Here is a 13,740-nt window from a genome sequence, read left to right on the forward strand (position 1 = left end):
TTAACAGTACATTTCTAAGGGATCTTTTTAGCTTTAGCAAAGCTCCAAATATAAAAGAACAGATTTATAAAAGTCCTTTAGAAAGTATTTTCCGAGTGCTTATCCATGCCTTTTGGCTTCCAACTAACTTTAAAATTCTGGCCTGAATTGCCTTTGGTGAAAAAACACAGTTTTATAGAGGGTCTTTAACAAAATGGCAGGATGTTATCATCTCTCTGGGATGATACTTCTAGTAGAGACAAGTCACAGTAAAACATGCAGTATGTTGGACGTTGAATGACAGGGCAAATTCTGTAAGCAGGAAAGAGTAATGTGGTTACCAGCTGGGAAACTACTGAAGATGCAGAGCCACAGGCCAGTCTACATGGTTGGAAAACCCCAACTCCCACCACTTACAGTTTTATTCTAGCCCAGCTCATAGAGCAGTAACAGGCTGAATAATTTCTGCTAGCCCCAGAGCACACAAATGGTTTCAAGAGTGGAAAGGTGTTCAAGGACCTTTGCTTTGAGGGTCCAACTTTCAGGCAGCAAGAGAGGAAAAGGGAAAATGCAAGGCTGAAATCAGCTCAGACACAATTCAGCTGGGCCAAATCCTCCAGCAGTGGAATTTATCCAGAGCTTAAAGCAGTTCTCTGGGACTCTTTGTCACAGGAGAGTAGGTACTAACAAACGGTAGCTGGGACAAAGGGAGGCAACACACATTTTATTAGTAAAAAGTTAATCGGCTTAAAGTGTGCAACTAAATAAGCAAAGCTTACATTAAAGTGACCCACCAAGAAAAGATGCCATGGAAATAAAGTTATAGGAAATACAACATAGTCTCTATGTTCTTTTGTAATCCAGTACAATAAATATTCATGATTCTGGGTTAATGGGGTATACAGCTCTCAGCCACCACAATAGTTTTTTGTTTATTCTCAAGACCATGAACTTTGGAACCATGAACCTGAATTTCAGGACTCTGTATTCATGCATGTTAGCAAAATTCAGGGCAAGGCAGGGGGATGGAGACAAGGCCAGGACCTTGGCTTGTGACAACGTAACAGAGTTTGCTGCAGTTTTTGACAATGAGTAACAAGAGCCCCAGGATGCACAGAACTTCTGGTGTATCCGTCACCCTCTCTGCCTCCACACCAGCAAAAGGAGAAGAGGCACAACCCCATTCCTCACTTCCAGTCCATTCAGGACACGGCTCATTCCAGAGTTTCCCTCCTCAGAAGACAATGGCATCCTCAGACCAGCCCTTGAGGAAGCTGCTGGCATCACATGGCAGCACCACAGAGGAGAGGTCCACTCCTCACACAGGAAGGAAGACCTGCATGCTCCTAAACACAATCCTTTGAGCTTTCACATCAACTGAAAGGACACTTTTGCATTCTGAAAACAGTCCTGCAGGAAGAGGTCACCAAGCTCCAGTCCTGCACTCACCAGATAGAAAATGCCATCCCAAAGTGGGTTTTAAGGAGTCCCAAGCCTCCCTAGCCAGGCCCACATCCAGTTGTTCCTTTGATGGTGCCACCCTCTGCTGACAGCAACATTACCAGCCTTCCCTTTGCTATGAGACCTTCCAATCTCTCTACTCCAACCTGCATTAACATGTACAGATTACAATGCCCCTTTCAAGGTATGTTAGGAGTCTTTGGGGTTAATGAAGGACATGTAGAAACTTAAAAAAAACAAAAAAACCCTACCAGAGACTCAAAGTTCAAAGCCTTGAAAGCAATAAGAGGAAAACAACTTTAAACGCTTGATCGAAGGCATTTTAGACATTTTAGTTTGTTGTGTTTTTTTCCTCACGACTGCTTACAACCAAAAACAAAGACTGTGATCCAGTAAGGTCTTCAGCAGATTTCTGGTGTATTCAACTCACCAAGTATCCACCCCCTTTCCCTACAAAAACTTCCAATTACCTTCTTCGTCTTTCCCCACATACCGTAGTGAACCATGAAAGCAAGGCTTCCAACAGCCTGGCACCAAGAGCCAGGCCCTGTTTTGTTGAGAGCTGAGAGCACAGCTCTCCACTCTGCACCACTATGGATCAGTCTGCTTGGTCTGCAAACAGAACTCATATCCCCTCACTGACCCCTCAGGGTTTAATTGCCTGTTTTAGGGAAAGCACAGCCTAAGATTCGTAAATAAATAGGATCTATTCTTCACACACCTTTCTTTAGGACAATCTAGATGACAACCCTTGCCACAGAGAGCTCTGTTTCTCTGTTTGGGCAAAGCTGATCATTGTGATCTGCACTAGGACAGGCAGTGTAAAGACCAACCACAGCTTAAGAATACACCTTCCTGTAACAACACAAAACTCTAATAAAAACAACAATGCTCCCTTAGATTTTAAGCCTTTGATGCTTCACAATTGCAATAATTCAACAAAGGACTAGCACAGAATATTTATACATAAAGAAGAGGAATTTAGCAAGAACTATGGAAGCTGAGAAATTAACACAAAAGATGGAAGTGTACTTTCGGAAAGAAAACCATTTCTCCAACTACTGAAATATCTGCCTTGAATCACAGAAAGGCTCTGTCTAAAAATCAAGTACATCAGAAAACAACAACAGCCTCCTCAAAACCGAGGTATCTTGCTGAGAGTGCATGTATTTAGCGTTGTAATATTTGTAATATTTTATCTTTGCAATAGCACAGAGATGGCTGTCCAGAGAGAGAAACACACAAATGTGCACAGTAGGAGGGGAACTGGCTGGGAAGCAAACACTTTCCCCATACCCCATGTGGAATTTTGCACTGAATGTCCTATTCCTTCTGAAACAGGGGACACCCCCATGCCTCCCACTCAGATCCAAGGCGATGCCTCTTCCCCGCACACTTGCCACAATCTACCTTAACAACAAGCCTCTGGGACAAGCTGAAACCTGGCAGGTCCTTCCATTTCACCACAAAAGCACGAGGATCCAGCCACTGCCGTAGCCCAGGAGGACAGAAAGAGCAGGCACACATGATGGCTTGAGGGTCTCCCCATTTCACGCATGCTTGCAAACCCCATGGCAAATGTGTCACACCTCTGCCAGGAGATGAGGGATTGTACAATGGGCAGAGAGAGCAAAAGATGCTCTTTTCAACATCAAAACAAAAGAGGGCAGCCAGGAGGTTTTACTCCTCATGTCAACATCCTATTACCAACCAGCAGTTTGCCTTGACAACAAAGCTTTCCAAGAAAAGGCAGAGACGTGGGCACTTGAGCGATGGCCTTAGGAGATCCCAGCTCTTTGCCCAGGAAACAGCAAAAAAAAAAAAACCAAACCAGCATATCATGTATCACCTTCCTACTGAAGCATGACAAAGAGGAGAATATATGGCAAAAGAGGCCAACGAGGGGAAAACCAGAAATCAATAGGATCTAACAGAGCGTGACGGAAAATCACTTCCCTCATAAAAAGAGGTTATTTACCAGGTTAATGAATCTTTTCTGTTCTGTACTTAGACACCCAGGAAATGGAAGGGGTCACAGGAGCAGTGTGGGTGGGAATGAAATCCCTAGAACATGCTTTCAAGAACAATCAAAGGTTAGAGATTAAATCCAGGCAGCGGTCAACTGCACAACACATCAGCAGCTTGGTACAGCTGCAGCTCAGAGCCTCACTGAGAAAAACACTCTTCCAACATCAACAGCACAGCAAAAAGCAGGCTCCTCTTCCAGGGCAAAACCAGCCTGACAGGCCACCCTGCCCCCTCAAAGGGTCAGCCCCAAGAGCCAGAGCATCTCTGCCTGCTTGGGTCAGCAGTACCAGCATGGTCAAAAAAAAAATGGTCTATGAATCTCTGATGTAACTGCAACAGAACCATGGAAAACAGACTGCACCAGAAATCAGACCGTACAAATAACATAGACAGCTCTCGGCTGTCTTCTCAAAACTCACTTTTATATAAAGTTCTGTTCCTTACCTTTGTTGGAAATGCACAGGCAAACAAAACAACAAAGAAGCATGTGGGCAATGGCAGGGTACAAGACCTGGTGATCACAGAAGGCTGAACTAGACCTCTGGAGTATCAAACACATCCGAAGACAGATGCATTTGGGAGCCCTACTGGCAGGCCCCACAAATGAGGCACCGACCCTTGCTGCTTTATCACTCCCCTGCCCACATGTAGTTTGAGCTACTAACAATAAGTGACCCAAGGAATAGATCTACTTAGGTCCAAGGTACTGCATGAGGGAGATGCAGGTGCAAGAGTTCCATCCTTTTCCTAAGGCCACTGAACTTGTAGGTCACTACACTGGGTTCCCCCACTGCCTGCAAGAATCATTTACCAATGGACGTTTCTCAGTCTGGGCCCTCTTGAATCCAGTACAGCTCAAACACCTCTGCCATGCAGCTGTACAAGCTTCTCCTGTGGCAGCTGCCCTGTATACTACCCACTACCCAATTTCTGCAACAGAGATATGGATAATTCAGCCAGAAATGCCCTTTGTTACTCGTATTTGATGGAGTCTCAGGTTAGATTCATTGCAGAGGATAGCTGTTCAAGTCAGAGTTCCATGTCACATCATCTGCCTTCATGCCCAAGAAACTACACCATAAGCTTCAAAGCAGACCTGACTCTGGCATTTCTGTGAGTTTTGACTTGGCAAGTCTAGTGAGTTTAAAGATTTTTATATCTGAGGAATTTCAAAGCAAAACCAATGCCTTACTGAAGCAATACCTTCATCACACACATCCTGCCAACACGCACAGCAGTGTGGACAGTCCTCCACAGCAGATGTCTGTTCCTGGAGCTGGGACAAGCCCTTCTGTCAGGTAAAGCCACTGTTAGTGGGAAGAAGGGCACAGTTTGTAATTACATCCGTCTCTTTCAAAGTCTGCTCTTTGAAATGAACAACCTCCAGCAGGTCCCACCTGAAACTCAGCATGCAAAATGCCAAACAAACCAGCCAATTTTGCCACAGTTCTGAGCAAATGAAAGTGCTTCTAATTAGGCAATGCTGCTTGCAGACAACGCTAAGTTCAGAGTCACACTGATGAGGAGCGTGAGACTGGCAACGCCCACTATGACATGAAAAGTGGAGAAAGATAATTCTCAGCACCCAGTACAGCATCAGTCAGCCTCTTCTAATAAGGAGGCAGAGGGAGCCAACTGTACTCCAGCAGCAACTCTCAACAGGAAGAGATAAAGCACTCAGCAGGCTTAAACTTCTGTCTCAGAATACTGTGGTATGGTTTGCTCTGTGAACACCATTGGGGTTTGTGGGTGGAGAAATTAAACAGATGCTTTTTCCTTGAGTGCTGACATACATTTACATGAACACAAAATGACTTGAGAGGATGTGAATTTCCATTCACATCTAAAGTTGAGCTGATTCATGGACCAGCAGCAGCTGTGGGTCTCCAACAATTTGTACCACTCAAACCAGAGGCTTGAGAAACCAGGATTTACCAGTTGCTGGTATTTCCTGTGGGCTTCCTTCTCAACATGCAGTTAGAGATTTCCCTCCATTGCAGGCTGGGCTGACACAAACTGGCCAAGAAGGAGCAATCAGTCATTGAGAGTCCTTTAATCAAGGGCTTCCCTGCAAATTTAAGAAGTTTCTATTGACAGGGAGTCTTCCTGTTCAGGAAGCACTAGAATGGGTCTGAACATCAAAGTATGCTTGGAGATCAGCATTTCTGGAAGCTCAGCTGCAACAAAGGATTAAAAAAACCCAAAAACCAAACAAACCCAGAAGACCTAGCAGCTGAATCAAAACAACAGCCAGTTTCTGCTTAGTCATCTATCTCTTCTGAGTACTGAAATCACATTTCAGCACTAGTTGAAAGTGGTTTTGTTGCAGCTTAATACCTGCAATACTTGTGATCCAGGACAACAGAGTCATTCAGTGTCAGAGGTGCCTCCTTTCAGCCAAGCCTGCCCATCTCCAAACCAGCATACAGACTACCCTGTCAGGTCAGTGTCCCCCCAGTCCCATCATCACCTCCTCAGCACAGACAGCTCTGCACTCGGAGTCACAGAAGCCAGCCCTACAGTCCCCTCCTATTTCTCGAAGGGAAGGGGAGCAGGGCAGAGCAGCACAATTATCACAGCAAACAGCCTGTGGCACACAACTGGCTGGTCAAGTGCAGCACAGCAGGTGGATTCACAACAGGGCTGCTCTTGGGTGAGCAAGGATAGAAGAACCTACTGACCTCTGGGAGTTACAGCCAGGATGGGAGAGGAGATGTGGTTACCCCACAGCCTTGGGAGAAGGCATTGCAGGACACCTGAGGCAGGAAACAGAGAAGGATCTGAGCAATTCTCCAGGCAGGGTTTGGAGAGGGCTTCAGCAAAAGGGAGATGGGGGAACACCTGAAATGAATCTGTAGAAAACACAGAGGGAAGCAGGCAGAGAGCACAAAAGTTTCTGCAGCAAAGGCCATGGGAAAAAAGAAGGAAATTAAAGTATCAGGGGAAGCAGGTTAGAATGTATCAGCACATGGCACTGTCAATTTCCCAAGGACTACTGCGTGAGCCTAAGCACATTGCAGTGGGTATCTACAGCCACACGGCTCTTCCCAGACCGGGCCAGAGGCTGCTCACCTGGGAGACACCCACAGGCACAGTTTTAGCAGCAAGAAAGAGGTGGGTTACCAGTAAATGCAGCAACTTCTTGTGTTAACCATCAGCAAGAGCAGGCACACTACACAGGTTGGAGCAGGAAGAGAATAAAATCTCCAAGCACAACTGCAAAGGTATAATGTAATTACCCAAATGGAAAGTGCCTCTGACCAAAATCCTCAGCTTTGTGGACTTTTAAATCCTGGAAGAATTACAGCACAGATTCTAAATGCCTTTGTCTGGGACTCTGACTTACTAATCTTATGCTACAGAACAGCTGAAGAACAAGCAGCATTCCTTGATCCCACCTGTGCAGGATGTGGTCAAGGGCAGACACCTGTGAACTGTACCCAGACTACAAAGTTCAATAAAAGATCTGGAGAAGTATCCATGACAACTGCAAGCACCTCTTCCCCACCCTACCAGGCTTTTTTAAGCGGGGGAAAAAAAAAAGTCCTCTGTTGTGAATTTGCCCATCTTCTGTCCTGTTCATCGCTAAATCCCAATGTGTAGGTATAGCACAGAGGGTTACGACTCCTACAGGCCAAGCAGATCCAACACACCCCAAGAAGTGTCAAAGATCAAGCAGGATTTAGTCAGATCCCAAGAAGACAGGTAAACACTGGAAGGACTTCAGACCCAAATCTCAAGTCACAATGATCACAAGGTTTTGCTCTCCAATTCCCCAGGCCCTTGACTTCCCTACTCAGGAATCTTGGGTGCAATAAAAGGGTTGGTGGTTATTATTTCTTTAAGCCAGAGCTATTATCTTGTGCTCAGCTAGGATTATAATGAAAGTCACCTTAAACCTTCCCTTTGAGAGGGAAGCTCCTGCTGCAGCTCTACCCCACTGCAAAACACCTTCCCAGTAGCAAACAGCTGTTTTCCGTTCTGTCACTGCTGTCACCTCCCCAAAGCAGGTAAATTAAAGACTGAACAGTCTAGTCTCTCATTCTTTCCCAGATCACCCAAAAAGAGTCAGTTTCTTCCTTGAGTATTTAACCCTTCCTGCAATTTACCAGGGAAAAAACGCAAGGAGAATGATTGCCAGTGAAAGCTCTCTCCTTCCTCGATAAAAGTTTCCATCAACACAGCATTGAGGAATCCACAGATTGAGTCATGTCCCAGATTCTTCTCCCAGAGCATTCCTATAAGCATTGGTGGCAAAGAAAGGAAGCTTTCCTTTCTGGAAGGCCATATACCTTCTAACATCAGGAGACCAGGACTCAGCTCCCAGCACTGCCACCATCACAGGGACTGCCCTTGGGTAAACTTATAGCTCCCACGCTCTTCTACAACTCAGACCCCACACCAGAGGACTGGTACCTTCACCACAGCTGCACTGCCACTTTCTATACAAGCCCAGAAGCTTCAAAGCTGTAGAGAAAATCTGTAAGATGCAGATGAGATTTCTTTGCAGGATTCTGTCATTCCCAAGCAAAGGGCAGGTTGGCACACACTCTGCCAGTGCTCTCACCACTGCCAAACTAAACAGGACCACTTGCAAGATTGCAGGAAAGCCCTTGTCAAGAAGTGAGTGGGCTGGATCCATAGCACGGCCTGCAAAGAGCTTTCTAGTTGCCCTGCTAACATGATGGATCCATGCTTCCAACAGGGGAAACAGCATCTGCCTCCCACTCAAACCACAAGCAACATTCAAATGACCCAGACTTTACAGATGCTCTCTCCCCTTTCTCATTTGATTACCCCCTCGAGGCTTTCAGTTCCTAATAGCAAATCCCTCAGTAGCCCACAGAAATGTCTGCACCTGACTTCAGATGTTTGTGCCACAGCCACAGCCCGAATGAAATGTGTAGTCTCTAGAACAAAAGCCACTGTGCCTATACAGAGGAAGAGCTGTGAGGAACAGAATGACAATGAAGCACAATTTACAGCTCTCAGGACAGCACTCAGTGTGAGAATTCTAAATGCATGGGGCATTTAGAAGTTGGTCGATCAAATCAGCAGGTGGAGGAGGAGCAACGATGCACAACAATATCCTGTGATGGACAAGCAGCATCCACACTTGAAGGAGCAGTGGCTTGCAGGAAAAGATGAGCTATCATTGCCAAACTGCTTCTCTAATAACTTTTCTAGTGATAAAGAGACAGGAGATATGGGATTGCTGCTCAGTTGATGCCCCTTCACACCTCTTGCCTCAGTTCTTCCCCTTTCGAGCTCATTTCCTGAGAACTCCACAAAATCCATGGGGACTAATCACCTTCTAGGGGCTATCTCTCTGCCAGAGCCCTGCTCTGTTTTGCAGCCTCCCCGCTCAGAGCACTGCAAGCAACGGCCCAGAGCAAAAGCCATGGCAAGATCAAAGTCCCACGGAAAGAAGCTGAGCTTGATTGCCAGGCTCATTTGTACCTAGAGGCAACTCGTCCTTGGTCCAGCTCTCCTCAGCAACACCAACCCTCCTGAAGGACTCTTGAGACACATGGAGGCAGCAGGAGCCCAAGTCCCCTTTGCCCTCTACCTCAGGAGCACATGGCTGGGCAGGCAGCTCTGCCAACCTCCTAATGCAAACACCTGCACAGAGAAACACTGCATTTGACCTGGGAGTCGAGACATGAAGGTTGGCCTGTGTCCTGCAGACTTGGTCAGCCTGCAGTCAGAACATGTCACACCAGGATGAACTGCCTAAAGCGGAGAGAAGCAGGACTCCAACACAGAACACCCTCAATAGACCCTTCCCTGGAAGACGAGCTATTGCACTGCACCTCCAGCTCACAAAAGGCAGGAAGCACCATGCTAGGAGCCAAAGTACCAAGAAATCAAGATGGTGAGACCAAACTGCAGCTTTTTCTCCCCACCTGGAAAAGAGCCTCATGGCACATTTGGGCTGGCAGGAAGGGATTATCAACACATCCAGAGGTTATTCAGTGCCCAGCTCTCCCCCTCTTATTTACACCTCCCCTGCTCCCCTTGCTGACATAAGTTGGATGATACTATCCCCAGAGGTCACTTTGAACCTCAGAGGTTCTGCTCTTCACCTCAAATTAAAGTTTGTACAAACTTGCATCTAAATAACTACCAGAATAAACTACAGTCTATTTAATTCCTTTGGTTCCAGTTTGTCTGAGGAGTCTCAGAAGGACACGCTTGTTTTGTTTTGAAGGCATCCATAGTTCCTCCTGCTGCCTGCCTGTTACACAGCTTCTCTCAGACCTGCACACTGGCCTGGGTGTCCTTAGCTGGATCCTCTGAGCAGATTCATCCAAAGCACATGTCAGGTTTATGAAAGTTTTCCATCTACTACAGAGCAAATCTGGGCAGGAACCTTTGTACTGTTCCCTTTGAAAAGCTCCAGTGACCTGCTACAACATTCAGCAAAATCCACTCCACAGAGCCAGCACTGCTACCTTCCCTGGCAACTCAACCTGACAGTGCTGCCCTGCCTCAACTGCCTCTTGATCAGCCATTCAGGAATCTCCTTGTTTCTTTCTGCCTTACAAAAAGGCAGGAAAGCAGCCACATTAGGAAAAGAAAATCCCAGATGAGTGGAGTTAAGAGCTTGAGCAGCAGTGGAGTTATGGCCCATCAGCTGAGCCCTGATAACTGGGTATGTGTTGATACCAGTAGCTCAGTGGTTGCACTGCTTTAGGAGGTTACTGTCCCTCCTGCCTTGCTGCAGGAAGTTATTACATCCTCCACTAATGCAACAGAGAGGAGCATGTGCCAGGCATTCCACTCCCAGTCTAGCAGAACAACCATCGACAGTCTGCACTCAACCTCAGGGCATGAGCTGCAGGGGTGCAGAACTGCCAAGCTTTCATGTCATAACCTGCCAGATTTAAATCCATCACAGCCCCTGGGCAACAGCCACAGGAAATTAGAAAAAATAAAAAAAGATAATAAAAGGAAATAAGTAAAGCACTATAGTTTGAACAGCTTTGGAAATCATGTAAGAGGAGCAGCAGCTTGTCTTCACAATGGGCTAAGAGCCTGCACACATTCTGCAGCCACAGGACCATGCACGGGAGCTTGTGCCTACAGTGGCAATGGAAGCATCACCACAAGTCTCACAGTGCCAGCTCTGTTTCCACAGACCACCTGTTTCCCCTTGCAAAACATACCAGACACCTGAGCATTTCACAGCAGGTCTGCAGCCACTGCCCTCGCCAGTCATGCTTCTTGAAAGATCCCGATACTGTCCCACGAGTGGAGGAACTCAGGCCTAAGGAAGTTAAGAAGACTTGTCACTGCTATAGTTCATCAGGAACAGAGTGCGACAGACTTCCCATACAGGCATTAGACAACAGCCCAGACAGGCCCTCTTCAAGAGACAGCCCTATTAACGGTGTCTTCACCTTGTTTTACTAATAGAAATAGATCACTTATTAATCTTAGCTCAACTAACGCTTTGAAATGGTGTTTGCAGCAGAGAACACCTGCCTAGCTCCACTAGGAGCTGATGGTCTAGGATAGGAAGAAGGCTGCAAATGCAAGGCACAGTCTAACAGGGTCTAACATGGGGTACAAGCCTTGTTTGGTTTGTCTTGGGCTAACTTTAAAAATTGGAACTATTCAGTGCACTGAGAGAGGTACACAGCATGTAAGGAGTGTCCTGCTCCCTAAGTGCCCTGCACTTTAGGTGGACACAGCCACACAAAGAGAAACTGGATCAGAGAGCCTGGAAATACAGCCAGTCAGGACACACTGAAAGAACCAGAGTCTCTTTCTTCTACAGAAAACAAGACTGAAACTTGAGAAAGCTGGTAATGGTGCTCACCCCTGCTCACCAGTGCAGGAGGCTGCAGCAAAGCAGAAGGCACTGTACTGTCCTCCACACATGCACAGACTGGGTGAGAAAGGCAAACTCAAACTGCAGTACTGGAGCCTCAGAAAGCCAGAGCAGTGCTGGGCTAGGGTGCCTGGCAGCTCCCACCACAGACAGCTGTGTGCCACCACTGCCAAAAACACCAGCCTGCTCCTGGGAGGAAAAGGAATCCTTTTCCTGTGTGACCTACAGGTCTTGTTCACTCCTCCCTTCCTATTGGAAAGAAGACACTGGAAAAGCATAAAAGGCAAACACTGAGAAGTCAGAAAATAATTTCTGTGATTGATCCTGCCTGAATTGAATTAACAGGAATAATGCACACAAAGTTTTTCTGCCCACCACAAGAGGAGGTGCTGATGTAAATGAACGGAGGCTGTCCTTGGCAGTCCAGGGTCTTTTCTGTGTGCGTACAGAAGTGAAAGGGAGAGAACTTGGGAAATGAGGGGACTGCAGGAGAAAAAACTAAAAGGTCCTGCAGTGAAGGCAGGCAAATGGAAGGCTGGGAAAATAATTTTTTTCCCCTTTTCTGCCACAGATTCCATGTTAGATGTAGAGAAGTCAAATTAAATAAATGTTCTCTGTGCGGTCTTTAAAGGAGCATTCCTCATCCTCCATGTACTTGCTCTAACAGCAGCACCCAGCAGTCACAAGGGCAAGTGAGGCAGCAGAGATGATGGCATAATTTTGAGGAGAAAACAAGGATAAAACATTTTCAGATGGGAAGGCCAAAGCACTGTACCTCAAGCTCTCCAAGTCTAAACCATAGCTGTGTCACTAACAATTAGTTTCACTGGAAAGAGAGATCAATTCATTACCATTTAGAAGTAGACACAAATACAGTAAAGCATGTTTGGGCTGGATCCCATATTCATTAAAAAGAATTAACCTCCCCACACACCAAACCATATATCAAATGACAGACAGCTTGCTGATCAAGGGAATGTTTTGTGCAAAAAGCACTCTCTGGAGAGGACTGAGCTGAATTTTGGAAGGAAACCCACCACACTCAGCCTACATATCGGGCCAGCTAAACTTGCTGTACCAGGCAGAGAAGCTCTGAAAGACATTACATTGACAGAGCTCATCTATGTGAGCAGATACGGCTGCAAGTACCACAAAAGCAGGCAGGAGAGAGCTGATAACAAGAGAAGCTATCACCAAGGAACACTGAGGAACAGCTAGGAGCATATTCAGGGGGCAAAGCCTCAACTTAAGAGACCAAGAACACCACACACAAAGAAACTCCTTTCTTTTTTTCGACTCTTACAGTATTCAGAAAACAGGACTTCACAACAAAGTTATCTGTAAATACAACACGATTAACAAGGCATCAGTTGCCAACTTCCCAGCAGAGAAGCAATTCACAAGACTACAACATTCTCCAATAGCTGGAACCAAAACGAGTTACACTCACATCAAGAGTACCTCCTAGTTTTCCAAAGAGAAAATCCGGGTCCATATTGTCTTTAATTTACGGGAATTCAACATTAGTGATGACAGCAGCTCTTTCAGAACTCAAACAGATAAAAAGCAACGAGCTCAGAACCAGCAGAGTGCAGTCTGACAAGGGAACAAAAAACTCCAAGAAAAGGATGGAGGGAGCAGCTGGAGGCTTCCTGGAGAGGATGCGGTAATTTGCGCACAGGCAGCAGTGGAATACCTGGCTGGCCCGGGAGTGCGGGCTGTGTGCGAGGCGGGTCGCGCCGGCTCCCTACCGCGGGGCGCCCCGGGGAGCCCCGCCAAGCGCCGCCGTGCTCCCGCCGCTCTGGGGCACGCACCGCAACTTCGGGCCGGACAGAGCTTGGGACAAGCTGCCAAAAAGCTGTGAAAATGCACAGAAAAAGCCAAAATGGTTGAGGGCGAGGGGGAGAACCCCCAACCCCAAAAGGCAAAGCACGGCCGGGCATTGCCCTGGCTTTGCAGAGGGAAAGCTCGCGTGAGAGGGAGCGGGACAGGTGGGGGAGCGGTGTGGGAGTGTGGGGCGATTTACAAAAGAAGCGCCAGGCACAGCCTCCCACCCGGGACTGCAGCCCCCCGGCAACGCGGGCAGCGGGGCGCAGGCTGGAGACAACCAGAAGCCTCCCGCAGCGGCGGGCCGGGGGCAGCGCGGGAGCTCGCCGGGTGCCCGCTGGGTCTGGGAAGGCAGCGGGATGCCGAGACGGCTCCCGGCCGGGCCGGGGGGGCTCCCGCCGCCGCCGCCGCCAGGTGAGCCCGGGCACGGTTCGACCGGGCGGACCTGGGCTACCGAAGAGCGCTTCGCAGGGACACCTGTCCACAGCCGCCGTGCTTCCAAACTTCTCCCAGAGTTGCAGCCAGCCCGCTTCCCTACCGGCTTTGCAAGGGTCGCGGTACTCCATCAGCTCCTCCGCCGTCTCCGGTTCCCCCAGCGTTAAGGAGGC

General features: G+C 47.5%; 1 protein-coding gene across 1 annotated transcript in view; it reads right to left on the minus strand.

Annotated features, from left to right (window-relative positions):
* The window catches only part of TLL2 (tolloid like 2), an 85,805-nt gene extending 72,071 nt beyond the window's left edge, over window positions 1-13,734 (minus strand). Inside the window, exon 1 of the mRNA XM_042018752.1 lies at window positions 13,671-13,734. Coding sequence (XP_041874686.1) covers window positions 13,671-13,698 — 28 coding nt within the window. The 5' untranslated portion in view covers window positions 13,699-13,734. The remainder of the gene's footprint in view (window positions 1-13,670) is intronic.
* Window positions 13,735-13,740: the final 6 nt, after the last annotated feature.

The sequence above is a fragment of the Corvus kubaryi genome, unplaced genomic scaffold (assembly GCF_017639235.1).
Source record: "Corvus kubaryi isolate FWS band 111438036 unplaced genomic scaffold, C.kubaryi_AGA036_p1.0 138, whole genome shotgun sequence".
NCBI lineage: Eukaryota > Metazoa > Chordata > Aves > Passeriformes > Corvidae > Corvus > Corvus kubaryi.